Source organism: Conger conger, chromosome 10 (genome assembly GCF_963514075.1).
Source record: "Conger conger chromosome 10, fConCon1.1, whole genome shotgun sequence".
In the NCBI taxonomy this organism is placed as follows: Eukaryota; Metazoa; Chordata; class Actinopteri; order Anguilliformes; family Congridae; genus Conger; species Conger conger.
In genome coordinates, this window is record NC_083769.1 from 19,171,899 (window position 1) to 19,185,716 (window position 13,818).

General features: G+C 40.3%; 1 protein-coding gene across 1 annotated transcript in view; it reads left to right on the top strand.

The window, feature by feature from the left end:
• The first annotated feature begins 4,290 nt into the window (after positions 1–4,290).
• Positions 4,291–13,818, top strand: part of LOC133139644 (ankyrin repeat domain-containing protein SOWAHB) — a 26,913-nt gene continuing 17,385 nt past the window's right edge. Inside the window, exons 1-4 of the mRNA XM_061259247.1 lie at positions 4,291–4,577; positions 8,639–8,700; positions 9,167–9,409; positions 12,379–12,522. Of these exons, the coding sequence (XP_061115231.1) occupies positions 4,454–4,577; positions 8,639–8,700; positions 9,167–9,409; positions 12,379–12,522 (573 nt within the window). The 5' untranslated portion in view covers positions 4,291–4,453. The remainder of the gene's footprint in view (positions 4,578–8,638; positions 8,701–9,166; positions 9,410–12,378; positions 12,523–13,818) is intronic.

Consider the following 13,818-nt stretch of genomic DNA (forward strand, 5'->3'; position numbering starts at 1 on the left):
GAGGGTTAAATGAGAGGATGGTTAGTTGAATTGGGTTAAGTGCTTGGCTGGAACAAAAGCCTCCAGGTACAGCAACCCTCCAGGACCAGGGTCAAGTAGAAAGCACCTCTTTTCTATAGTTTCCTAAATGACCTTTAGAAACAAATTGGTGCTCACAAGATGGCTCTCAGAAAACAACATGGTGATTCTCAAGAGGTTTATACTCTGCAAATCAGTTTCCTGAATGGAAAAGAGACAAAGTGGCCTGAATTTACTGCAGTGCTCTGACCAGTTTGCTAGTTTTTGCTTGCTTGTTCCTTGGGTCTGGTTGGAGGAATTATTATATTTGAAACAAAATTTTATGGATTTTAAAAGCGTATTGCAAATAAAATGTTGCCTTTGTCGACATTCCCTGGTCAAAAGCTTGAAATCACCTTGCCCTTTTCTGCTTTTTCTGATTTAATATATTATTTGCTCTCTTTGTAATAAAACAATTCACACGTATATTTTAATACATTTTGGTTTCACCGTGTAGTAATTACAGCACTCTTTATATATGTAGTCTTCCATTTTAGTGTTTGCGATCAATTAACATGATTGCTTACATATCCTTTGCATGCCGTGACTTCCTAATGTCCGTGGCCTATCAACATCTTCAGAGTCTGGATATCTTATTTTCAGGTTGTCCTATAAGCGATACTAAAACTCTTTCCATTTGAATGGATCTCTTTTGGGAATGCAGGATGGGACTACATTCAGCTGTAAATTATACTGATACATTATGGAACACAGATTTATTGGTTAAATGGCCTCAAACGGCCTCAAACCACCTAAGTCAGGGCATGCAAAGCATATGCAACCAAATACAAAGCATGACTCTTTTATTTGATATTATGATCATTTATCTCAGACATTGAAATAAGGGATTACATATAAAAAGTTATCTAATTACTGCATGGTGATAACAAAACTTAAAAAAGATATTTAATAAAAGATCTGACCCTGTGTAAATTGTTTGATTACAAACAGAGAAAATAAAATATAAAATCAGAATTCCTAACTTTTGACTGGGAATGTAAATTGAGTTGGTTGCTTTTCCAAATGTATGACGATAACTTGTTCACTTCCACTTGACCCTAGAGTCCTTTTAAAGCTTAGCATTAACTTTTGGGACAACAAATGTCAGAGCAGCACATTTTCAGTCCTTTCAGTTACAGCATCTGTTTGCACTGTTGCCTAATATCACAATAGCTGTCTGTTTCTACTTTCCCTATTGTTTCCCTGCCAATGACGGGATTACCATTGCACCATTTGAACAATAGGTCATTTAAATTGCATATTCAACATTACACATACTTCAGTGTGGAGACCAAAATTACTGCTATAGTTTTATGAACAGGCTCGATGATTATATTTAGGGGTTTTAACCAATTAAATCAGATTTTCTTTATTTTAACATTTAGATTTAAAAAATATTCTTTGTTGATTTCCATCACTATTTAACACTTTGAAGTCATTCAGGTGACATTCATACATGACATTATTTTTCTGCAAGGAATATAATTTTAATATATTTTTTAATTAATTAATTTACAGACATTTTATAATGCAGCCATATGTGTACATGTTTAGTGTTCAGCCCAGAGACAACCACTAAATTAAATAAGTGACAATCCTGAACGATTATGTCCCATTGTAATTGTATCAGCACGTAAGAAGATTATTGTAATTTCAATATTGCATTTTTCAGGAGTTTAAAACCATATGAAAATGAAATCAGAGGCATATTTTTAATCAAACCAAAGTTCATTTAGATAGCAGCCAGTTACAGCAGAAAGCTGTAGAATTATGAGATGCTTTGACGCAATGAAGCTGACATATGCAAGCAGGATCACAGCTCACAAATCGCTGAAACTCAATAGGTCATTTTAACCCTCATATTATGTTGAGATTCTATGACCGCTTTTATGTTTGTAATCAAATTGACCCCAACAGTTTGCACTTTTATGCATAAATATGAAAAATGCCTGAGGTAAGCGAAGGTTTGACGCCTGCTTTGGAAAGTGCCACCTGAATCATCCACAAAGTAAAATAAAAATAAAAATGCTTGTATATTTTCTTACATTTTATACAGCTACAGTGGGTAAAGCTAACCTCACACAACACCTGAAAGGTTTGTATAGGACTTTTGAAAACGTTGAATTATGTGTATTTCATGTTTACAGTTTAATCCCACCAAATTTGAAAAAAAAGGTTAGCTGGTTTCTCAAAGGTGTCAAACACTGAATTGTATAAAATAGACCCCAAACATAATATGAAGGCATCATAGACCTCAGCCTTGCTTACCAACCATGCATTAAGTGTGCCTCGTGTCTTACATGTGTCTGGTGATGGCCATGCATGTATATATCTTCCTCACCCCCTGCTCCACTCAGCTCCTCGTACAAGCAATGGTCCTGTCCCGCCTGGACTACTGCAATTCTCTGCTGGCTGGCCTTACAGCATCCACCATCGGACCCCTACAACTGATCCAGAATGCCGCAGCCCATCTGGTTTTCAATGCCCGCGCACATTCACATGTCACCCCCCTGCTCAGTGACCTCCACTGACTGCCTGTTATGGCTTGCAACTTTGGTGATCACGTACCAGGCAGTTAAAGGATCAGCCCCTGCATATTCAATCACTGAACAGAATGTATACACCAGCAAGACCCCTCCGTTCCACTACTTTGGGACGCTTGGCACCTGCACTTCTCGGTCATGACTGCTGTCTGTTCTGGCCTCACGGTGGTGGAAAGACCTTCCTGTGGATGTCAGAACAGCAGAGTCTCTGACCACTTTGAAACGCAGACTGAAGACTCATCTCTTCAGGTTGCACCTTTCCCTACCTCACCACCATGATTAGCCTTGTGCATGCCATAGATTATAATGGCACTTATATATAGATATTGTTGTATTGTATTGCATTAGATATTGTATTGTATTGATGTACTAGGTGTATTCTAGCTGCCAACCATGGTATGCTAGTTTGTAAGTTGATGTAGTCTTCAAGGGTTCCAATTGTATCTGTATGGTCACACTAGGACTCCATACTGTCCTCTTGGGTCCTAATCACACTTGATCTGCACTTTGTTGTAGGTCACTCTGGATAAGAGCGTCTGCTAAATGCCTGTAATGTAATATAACATGAGATAACAATGTCTCAGCTGGTCTACAAGCTACAGTTTTAGTTTTTAAGCAACTGGCACTTATTTCCATGGCCAATCACAATGCAATCAAACAAACCTGGAATTTGATTGAATATGTGTCAATGTGTACTATGTGTCAACCGGTGAAATAACCTGTTTTTGACAGCTTGTGCTTTGTGTGAATGCTTTCTCATGGGACATCATTCATATTAGTTCTGCCGCTGGAGCATTGGGGCCAGTGTGCCTGATAGTTAAGTGTAAGTAATGTCAAAGTTCGAGAAGCTTGAGGTTCCTCTTTGGCAATCACACAGTGGTCATGCTCTTTTAGTGCGACGTGATGCAATTCAGTTGTGATCTAATGCTTTCTAGATGTTTTTCCATAGAAGCATAACTAACAATATGTGGTAAAGGCATATAGGGGAAGTTGGTATGAGTAGCCTATCCCTGAAATCACTTTTCTCTGATCACAAGTGCATTAAACTTTTAAGTTTTAAGCTATTAATCAGACATTACTATTTGATATAATTCAGGATAAAGGCAATCATAAATCACAGCATCATTACTTGCACATTCTCTTATTCTCATCAATAAAAGCTGAAATTTCAGGCACTTTGAGCTGCTTGTTTCTTGAAAGGTGCCAATATGTTTATTTTTGTTAATTTATCATTTTATTTTAATTTTGTTATTATTATTATTATTACTGCTACTACAGTCAATTTCTGTATAATTCTTTGCTGTTACACGTGCAATGATGATGTGCCGGTTTTAGAAAGATTTATGTCTCCTACTTTCTGCCTTGTTAGATTTGATAGAATGATATCAGAATTTAGCTTTGGTAGTTAATTGCACAGGTATGATCGAACACTCTGGCCACTTCCACACTGACACAGGAACATTAAAACATAAAAACATTAAATTGCACGAGTTTTACTTATTTGCTTTGTTCCAAAGTCATGCGCTAAAACTGAAATATAGGCCTACAACACTCGTGTACCCCTAGCTTGTCACTGAAACTTTTCATTCGAGAAAAAGTGCAACTAAACCTACTGTATTTTTATTCTTTTTTTTTTTTTGAAGCCCACTAAGGGTTAAACGGTGGAGGCTGGAGTCTGGATCTGGGACTGGGTGGAGTGAAGTTGGGACGATCGCTGGTCGAAAGTTTTATTTAGATAGCAGAGTTAAAATGCCGAAATGATTCAGCCGCATACACTTTTATTGAACTCTTGAAAGTAACGAAGGGAATAAATAGGCATAAACAGGCTGCTAGCTTTTGAACCTCAGGTGAAGATGGGGGACGTCAGTGAAGAGTCGTTACTGGAATATATTTTCAGAGCAGGGGGAAGGGTTAAGAATGCAGACTTATTAAAAACATACAAACATTTTATTAGCCACAATGACCAGCACTTGCGGGGTGAGTATCAAACAACGAGCCCTACCGCTTACTACGGAGACAATTAATTGTTCCGTGATGCCAACGTGCGCTCGTTCTACCACCGATGTCCTTAACGTTATAAAGAACAAGCTTAGCCTACTTCATTGTTATTTTACCATCTTATTTGACCTTATTTAGGCTATTGTGTTATCCCGGTGTATTCGTTGTTCGTGTGTATTTCATACATCTCCTCCGCCTTCACTTGAATAATTTCAGCGCTAGCAAGTTTTCTTTGCTAGCAGGCTAAAACATCTGTTTCTCGTTTGGCAAAAATATACGGTTACATTTCGAGTTCAGTCACTTCCTTTCGTTGTCATGAGCTATGCCTGACAGTAACGGATTTGTGCAATATTGTTCACATTCACAAGATATTATTCACTATTCTAGATAAACCCTGACTGGTTTGCCAGCTCACATCGGCAGCCGCAGTCAGTCATGCATTCAACTAAACACGGCAGTAGTTACTGACACTATGGGCTGGTTTTACATACACATATTGAGCTTAGTTCTGGACTAAATTGTGTGCACTGCGGCGAGTCTCCGTTCAAGATTTAATTTAGTCTTGGAAAATCGTTGTCTGTGAAACTGGCCCTATAAATATAAGTAGGCCTATTTAGCCTACTGTCTTGATGCATTGATGCACATGCACACACGTTACATTGTGTAAAAGATGCAAATATTTTCGTACTGTTATTCACACATTGGAGCTTTGTTGACTGACTTGCTTATATTTTCATTTGTCTGATCATTGTTTCTCATACAATCCGGAGTTCTCAGATACGATTGTACGACGTTTTAATCTGACGTGACGTATTCGGCCGATAGTCTCTGAAATCATTTTAAAACAAGTCGCACGAGACAGACTTCTCTTTCTATGGGTGACACAAATACTGAATACAAATACCCCCACATTTTTTTAGGCCCCCCCATTTCGCTCACAGACCTAATTAGGCCAACTACACATTTTGTAATCGAGCCCAGGAATGGACATGAAATGTAAAAAAAAGGGACATTAGTGTGGGCTGTCCTCTGTATAACGTCTGGTGTTTTAACAGTAGTGTTTCAAGACAGGACAGGGGTTTCCAGCTGGTAGGGGAGAGTTGTCCAATTTAGAGAATTGCTTTTTAAGTATGGTGCTGTAGAAAAATTACTTTTTAAAATAAAAAAATTCAGAGTTTGAGTAGAACCCAAGCTGTTTTGCAACAACTTACATTTTTGGTTTCTGGTTTTGGCTCAGGCTAATGAATAACTGAAAAGTAAACCTTTTGACAAGCCAGGAATTCTCCTGGTGGTGTTCCAAATGGGGGCATCCTCTGAGTTTCCTGTTTGTTGCAGCTAACTGTCTCTATATGTTTTGCTTCCTTTCATCCGGAAACAGGAAGTACTAACTTATCAGGGACTATATTTTCCTGCAAGCAGAAGCTTAAATTGTGACTGAGAGCCTAAGGGTATGGAATTAACACTAATAGCTGCTCAGCTTTGTTGTATCTAGACTGTAAATAAGACAGGCTATGATGTTCAGGAGGTCCACACCCCCAGATAATGAAATGGACCAAATTGTATTGGCTCTTGTCAGAAAACTTGAGCTTGACAACATAAGATAATGTGTACCTTGAGTGATTCCATGAAAAACATCCATGCTTGCTTGGACACATCAACCCATCACTTTTGGGTCATTTTGGTAAGAGTGAGTGACTCCTTGCATATTTCATTTAAAAATCTTTCCTCCAGAATCAACCACTAATATATATATATATATATATATATATATATATATATATATATATATATATATATATATATATATATATAATTTTATTTTTTTATTTTCCGATAAAGAAGACTGGAAATTGTTTATTGAACAGGATATAGATATTGATCCACGCCAACTGTCCAATCAACATTAATATGTCATCGGCGAATATCCCTAAACTAGTAATTTACTTGCTCACAAATATCTAACATGGCCATTTATTTTGATGAATAAATGAAGTGGAGTGGAGGCGTTGAGGTTGGAACCATAATGGCGGTCTGGAGTCTGTTTGGCTTCTAAAGGAAGAGGGCCAAGAGGAAGCAGAGGGACAGTGAGCCATCACTTGATATATATGTTGTTTTACTTTGACTTCCTGTGTGGTGCAATGCTATGCAGAGGTAGCGGTGCGTTTTCTCCTGTGTGTTCTCTTCTGTTTTCTTGTGGGAGGTTGTTTTGTAACTGTAGCCTTGCGGGGGCTTGTCCGGGATCCCTCCTACCCCTTCGCCTCCAGCCTCAAAACAAGCAGGGGGCAGGGTTTGTGCTTCACTCCAGATTATTGATCTGCCCCCAAGCTCCACCATGGAATTTGAGTCTTGACTGGAGCTATTGACTGATAGGGCTGCATGACCTGCTCTTTTCAGCATATATTATAATGTTCTTATACACTGAACTCAGTTCAGTCAAATTTGCTGCAGGATTGCTTTATGGGGTTGTTTACAGCGTAAGGGTGTGGAATTAAAACTGTAAATAAGACTGCCTATAATGTTTAGGAAGTCCACACCCCCAGATAGTGAAACAAACCAAATGTATTGGCTCTTGTCAGGATACTTCAGCTTCAGCTTAACAACCTTTAGTAATCTACCTTGAGTGAATCCATGAAAATAAATCTTGTGGAACTGCTTGCTTGGATCATTTGATGAGCACGGGCTCACCAAAACTCGACAGTTGAAGACTGGAAAAACGTAGCCTGGTCTAATAAATCTCGATTTCTGCTGAGGGTAGGGTCAGAATTTGGCGCCAACAGCATGAATCCATGAACCCAACCTGCCTTGTGTCAACAGTCCAGGCTGGTGGCAGTGGTGTAATGGTGTGGAAAATGTTTTCTTGGCAGACTTAGGCCTGTTAATTACCAATCAATCATCTCTTGAAAGCCGCAGCCTATTTGAGTATTTTTGCTGACCACTTTTGTGCATCTCTTTATGGCCACAATCTACCCTTCTTCTAATGGTTACTTTGAGCATGATAATCATGTCACAAAGCAAAAGCTGACTCAACCTGCTTTCATGAACATGACAATGAGTTTGGTGTTCTATGGTGGCCTTCCTTCCCACTCACCGGATCTGAATCCAGTAGAACAAGAGATTCACAGCATGAATGTGCAGCTGACAAATCTGCAGAAATTGTGTGATGCAATCATGTCAACATGGAACAGAATTTGCTTTTACTGTCACAGAACCATTTCTGTGTGGTTTTTAAGGTATGCTTTGGGTCACTGTCTTGCTGGAAAGTCCACCCAGAGCCAAGTCTCAGCCTTGTAATAGGGGCAACCAGATTGTTAGCCACAATTCCCAGATACTTGGTGGAATCCATTATCCCAATGATTATAACCAGTGGCCCTGGACCTCACAGCCCAAAAACATCATTGACCCTCCACAAAATTTCACCGTTGGTGCGGCACACATTTCCTCTTATGAATCTCTGTTTCAATGCCAAACATGCTGATGCTGTATTTAGCCGAAGCATTCAAGTTGGTCTCATCTGAACACACTTCAATCATACATGTTCAGTCATACTTTAAATGAACAAATGAGACTTTCTGGAGCCCACTGTAGTTATTTATATTATAAGCAGGCCTAGCGGCTAAGGTACACGCCTGGGATCTGGAAGGTCAGTGGTTCAAGACCCGGTGTTGCCACGATAAGATCCGCACAGCTGTTGAGCCCTTGAGCACGGCCCTTAACCCTACATTATTCCAGGGGGGATTGTCCCCTGACTAGTCTGATGAACTGAAAGTTTGGCAAAAAGCATCAGCTCAATTACGAATTCATTAATAAGCATATGGCTGCAATGTATGATGCATTTTAACATTGCATATGTATGCTATACATATTCCGCAATACACCAGGCATAATAACAGCATATGCATATTATGTTATGTTATAATGTCTTGTTTCTATGTGATAAATATGGTATTGTCACACTATAGTGCAGTACATTCGTAGTTAGTAAGTTAGTTTCAGTCATAAATTTCTCTTTTATTTGTAACTATTTATGTTCCTTTTCCCAGCCAAATACAGAGAGGAGTTCAAACTGATCATTGACAGGATCGCCGTGGTGAAGTCAGAGAATGTAAGTGAAACAGCAGAGCATGGAAACACAGGCCTGACCCTCAAGGCCAGTATTACTGGTTACATTCTTCTCCTCTAATCAAGGACTGATTTAGATCTGGGACACCAGGTGATCTCTGGCCAGTCAATGTCTAATCAATCAACTATCAGGTAGATAAGTCAGAAGTACTACTGGCTTTGAGGGTCAGAGGTGAGTTGTTTACCCCTGCAACAGAACATTATGGTAAACAGCAGACTTTGAATATTCCTACAAGCCAGGCTAAAAGACAGTTTCCTATTCAGTTCAGTTGTATTTGTATAGCGCTTTTTACAGAAGACCGTTACAAAGACACTTTACACAGTAGCAGAAAGGCAAACGGCAGACCTGAACCCCCAAAATAGCAAGTGAGGTAAAAAAAAAAACTCTAGTGGTGAGACTGTTGCTGTGTTAAGACTGTTGACTGTTGCCGTGGTGTGCGGTCTCCCAGGGAGAGAAGTACCTGGTGCTGAAAAAGAAGTACAAGCAGCTGATGCAGGAGAGAGAGGCCGGCCCCCTCAGACCCAGCAGTACAGCGCAGAGGGAGGGGGGAGAAGCCCCCCGGGGCCCGCGTCGCCTCACCAGCGACCCCACAGAGACGGCGGAGGTGCCAAAGGCTGCCCTGGCGTCCCACAAAGGACCCGCCATCACCATCACCGTCACGGAATGCCCCGATAATGAAGGACCTGAAGAGGTGAGACCATTTCATTCAGTCTCTGTGCGCTTCCTGTGACCCTACGCCTTATGTTTGCCACTGCCCAGCCAACATCTATCTTGCTAATGTGAAGCTTATAAACCTTGAGGTAGGGGGTCCCAAAAACTGGTCCTGGAGAGCCATAGGCCATTATAGCCAAACATTGCATGGGATTTTTCATGTCGTAGCAGATTTAATGGTGTTGATGAAATGTTGATGATTTTGCACTGCTTCCCTTTTCCTGGAGAGTGGCTGCATTGCATGTTCCACTTTGAAAATAATACATTTCAGAATTTCAAAATTGCTGGCCTTCAAAGCATTAGTTGATTAATCAGACCGATTAATATGTTAATCACTACAACATTACTTGAAACGATTAGCAACTAGCATGTTAGCCTGCCAAAATCTCACCTCTACAAATCTCCTCCCAAATGTATAGCAACAAATATGTGTCACTGTCCAAATACTTAGACTGCGCTGGATGTGAAGGCTTCTATCAAACCCTGCTCCAGCTGCCTCCCTTCTTCATGGATACACATCCTGGCTGTGTCTTCCAAAGCCCAGACTCTTCTGTCTGCTAGCCCTGGCTAGGATTTTCGAGCAGTAGCATGTTGTGGTTACTGGTACACTATATGACCGTGTAATATAATTGTCACTGTATTAGGGGCTGCTGGATGGCTCATCCCGTTAAGGCACTGTTCCGGGCCTGGTTTTGAATCCAGAACAACAATTTGTATTGTAAGAAATAAAAATACCAATAGACAGATAACCTTACACAGCTATAGCTAAAACATTACCCGAAAGCAAAAGAAAGACAGAAAGGAAGGCCATCTAAAGGGGGTAAGTGGAACCATAGTGCAATCTGCAGAGGTGAGTGAGGTCTCTGCTGCTCTGACTGTGGTCGGAAGCTCATTCCACCACGGAGGGCCAGAATAGACAGGAGATGTGTCCTGAAGGGACAGGCATGCAGGGGGCTCTAGTGGGTGTGTAGCATCTGGTGATCTTTTTATGATGTAATAGAGCTGTGCTTTTAGCACTAAGCTGTGAATTTGATGTGAGCTGATGTAGTTAGCCAGTGGAGGGAGATGAGGTGTCATGTTCTTTTAGAGGCACAGTTTCCAGTCCCACTCTCAGATTCCTGGCAGATGAATATGGTGACACTATGGTGCCATCCAGGGTGAAGCATAGGCCCAGCTAGGTGGGGGACAATTTATGTGTGCAATAGTAGGCAAGTAAGCTGTTTTGAACAAGACCTTGGTCTGTAGTTGCAACATGTTGACTTGTAGTTTGAAGACCAAGGCAACCAGTATATTCAGTTTGTTCCGGCAGATTCCTGATAAAAAATACTGTCATGTCTTTGGATGAACATAAACACCATTCACTGTCCACAAATCCACAGCTGAAACACTGAATCTACTTAATGTTGCTTAATGTCGGTTTGATTTAGGTCTGTGGGACTCCTTTGTACCCATCAACCTTTCATTTGTTACAATTGCAATAATTGTCTGTTTATTTTAAGCTAACATAAGCTGTTGTTCATCTGGATTTTCACAAAGCTGTATTCAACAACAGTTGCTTTGTGGTATCACAGAGATGTCTTCCTGACAGTACAGCATACTCATTCACAGAAGCAGGTTTCCCTTAGCTGTAGGCGCAGTCTCTACCACCCAGCTAGTGTGTTTGAGTGTGTAGAGATAAGGGGGGGGGGAAAGTTACACCAACTAGCTCATTCTGTTGCCTTATCTCTGTCAAGGGAGGTGCAGCTGGACCCTGCTTTTAAGTCAGGCAATCAGCGAAGACAGCCAAGTAGCCGCTCATAATTCTCATTCCTCTGTTGGCATCATGAAAAGCTGGTTTCACCTGTATATCTCACTGCTTGCTTGTGTTGGTGTTTCACTCATGGATGTGTTTTTTGTAACTCGCATACTGGGCATATCTCGACTGTGTGGGCGGATGAAAATCCTGAACAGACATGAGCGAACAAATGGCTGACATCAAAACATGAACAAATCCTCTGGCCTTTTATTTAGCAACAGCAACACAAAACAAAATTTCAGTCAAGGTGGCTGTTTTTGAGATATCCCGTTGTTCAGTTGAATTCAGGTTTATTTGTTTTGAGCTTTCCAAGAACCAAGGTCTCAGAGCTGTTTAAAGGCATTTTGGGACTAGGCCATAGGACCTGAGCCCCCATGAGCATGATATAATGAAGGCGAGCAGAGATAAGAGCAGAGATTATGTGGAAGTTCATTGTTCATTTCTTCTCATGCTTGTTTAGATATCATGAATAGAGCACCATGGATTGCACAATAGTGAAATGAAATGCAGAAGTACTGTTTTGGATTACCAGGCTTTTATGAGAATAACTGCAGTTCAACAGTATTACCGCAATATTAATGCAATATTTTGGACACAATTGCTTTTTTAATTGCAGTATCACTGCAGTTATAATGCGGTTTCACAACTTCATGTGCAACACTCATGAAGTAGAGCTTTTTTGTTCCACATTTTAACTGTATTATACTTGAGTTAAACTTAATTATGACTTCACAGTAGCTGTAGTAATTATGTAAGGGTTGCTCGACAAACTGAACAAACTCCTCTGGGACCATTTTCAAGCTGTCAGTAATCTCACCAATAATATACATTTTTTTTATTTTCCTCGTGCTCTCCCAGTTTAGTAGCCAATTTTACCCAATTTATTCCAATTGCCCGTGTGTTAGCTAGGGATACTGGGTGATTCTGGCTTTTCTGGGCTTTTTGAAGTGGATTCTGTGTGCACACATAGAGGCAAAATGACAAAGCATGTTTCTGTTAGTGATGACAGATGATTGCCAGTCTGCAATGCGTGTGTCTTTGTTCTCATCATAAACCGCAATGGGTAGTTTACAGTTCTGCTTTCAGAACCGTGACCTCACCGAGTCAGACGCACAGAAACTGGTGACCTCACTCTGTCCTGTGTCTGCCACTAGGGGCAGCAGAGAGGGGAGGTGGGGGAGCAGCTCTCTTCCGCTGGGTCTGAGGAAATTCTGGGCCCAGATCCCGAGAACCTTCCGGAAGACGCTGCCATCCCAGCCGACGGGGAAGACCAAGCCGACGGGTTCACGGGTTCAAAGGTGAGAGATTTTCACACTTCAGGAACTCTCCCCAAGCACAGGAAATTAAAAGTACATACACTCTCAGAAATAAAGGTACGAAAAGTGCCTAAAAAGGTACAAATGCTTGTGCATGTGCATAAAATTAGGCCCCAGCAATTAATTTGTACCTTTTTTGTTTAGAAAATGTACTCATTTGTACACAAAGAGAACATTGCTGTTCTTTCGGGGTACATTTGATCCTTGAAGAACAAAAATGTAAAAAATCTCCACTGTCACTATTTGTGCAGGAATAGTTCCAGAAGAGCAGTAAATGGCAGTACATGTCAGTAAATGTTAGGACTGGGTGGGGCGGGGGGGATTTGACAAAAAAGTACGGGGGAAGTTCTGAAAACTTGAATGGAAATTGTCCGCATTTAGATTCCAGTGTGTACAGATACTTTGAATTGTTTCTCATAAGCCACGCCTTTAGACCTTTAAAGACAGCTGGCCTTTCATTTTAAAATGAGCACCTTCCTCTTTGCATTGTTTCACCACAGTGAGCTCATTTGTGTGCCAAATATAACTATCTCTAAACCTACAGTCCTGAGGCCATTATCTTTTTGGGCTATATTACCACACGTACCCACTAGATGGCATACTAAAAGCAAACCAGTTTTAGAACACATACGTACCTTTTGATTCCTTTGGCACTGGGATAGGATGGTGTGTATGTAAATTCCTTTCCGGCCAAAACTGCCTTTATTCTGCAATAGATAATAGATAATGATACACATTGAGCCATTTGCTGTATATAGTATCCACTCATAAAAAAAAAACAATAAAATCATTGGAAATCAACTGTGCTTCCACAGCAGCTTAAAATGGTCATATCAATATTTGTATAGCATTTTGTTTTAACTAAATGAAAAATGACATTTGCACCCATCATTCCCAGTGATTGGGTGGTGCAAATACATTATGTTGAGGTTGAGAAGACCTGAGATGTTCAGGAATGTTCAGGAATGGAACCATATCCACTGCCTTTTCAAGGTTGTGGCTGAAGCTATATTTCCACTATTTCTTAGTTCTCAGTTTTACTCTTCTTCTTTAAACATCCTGTGCAAAAAAAGGCAAAAAAAACTGAACAACTCAAAGTATGCATAAATAAATAAAAAAATGTGTCTTTTGAGAAACATGTACATACTTATTAAAAATGTTATAAACAGCATATCCAAATGTGTCTATTTTGGATTACCGGGGGTAAATATGTGTTTATTTCACTGTTACCCATCTGGATACGTACAGCAAGGTTTTACCCGGCCGTTCTATCCCTTG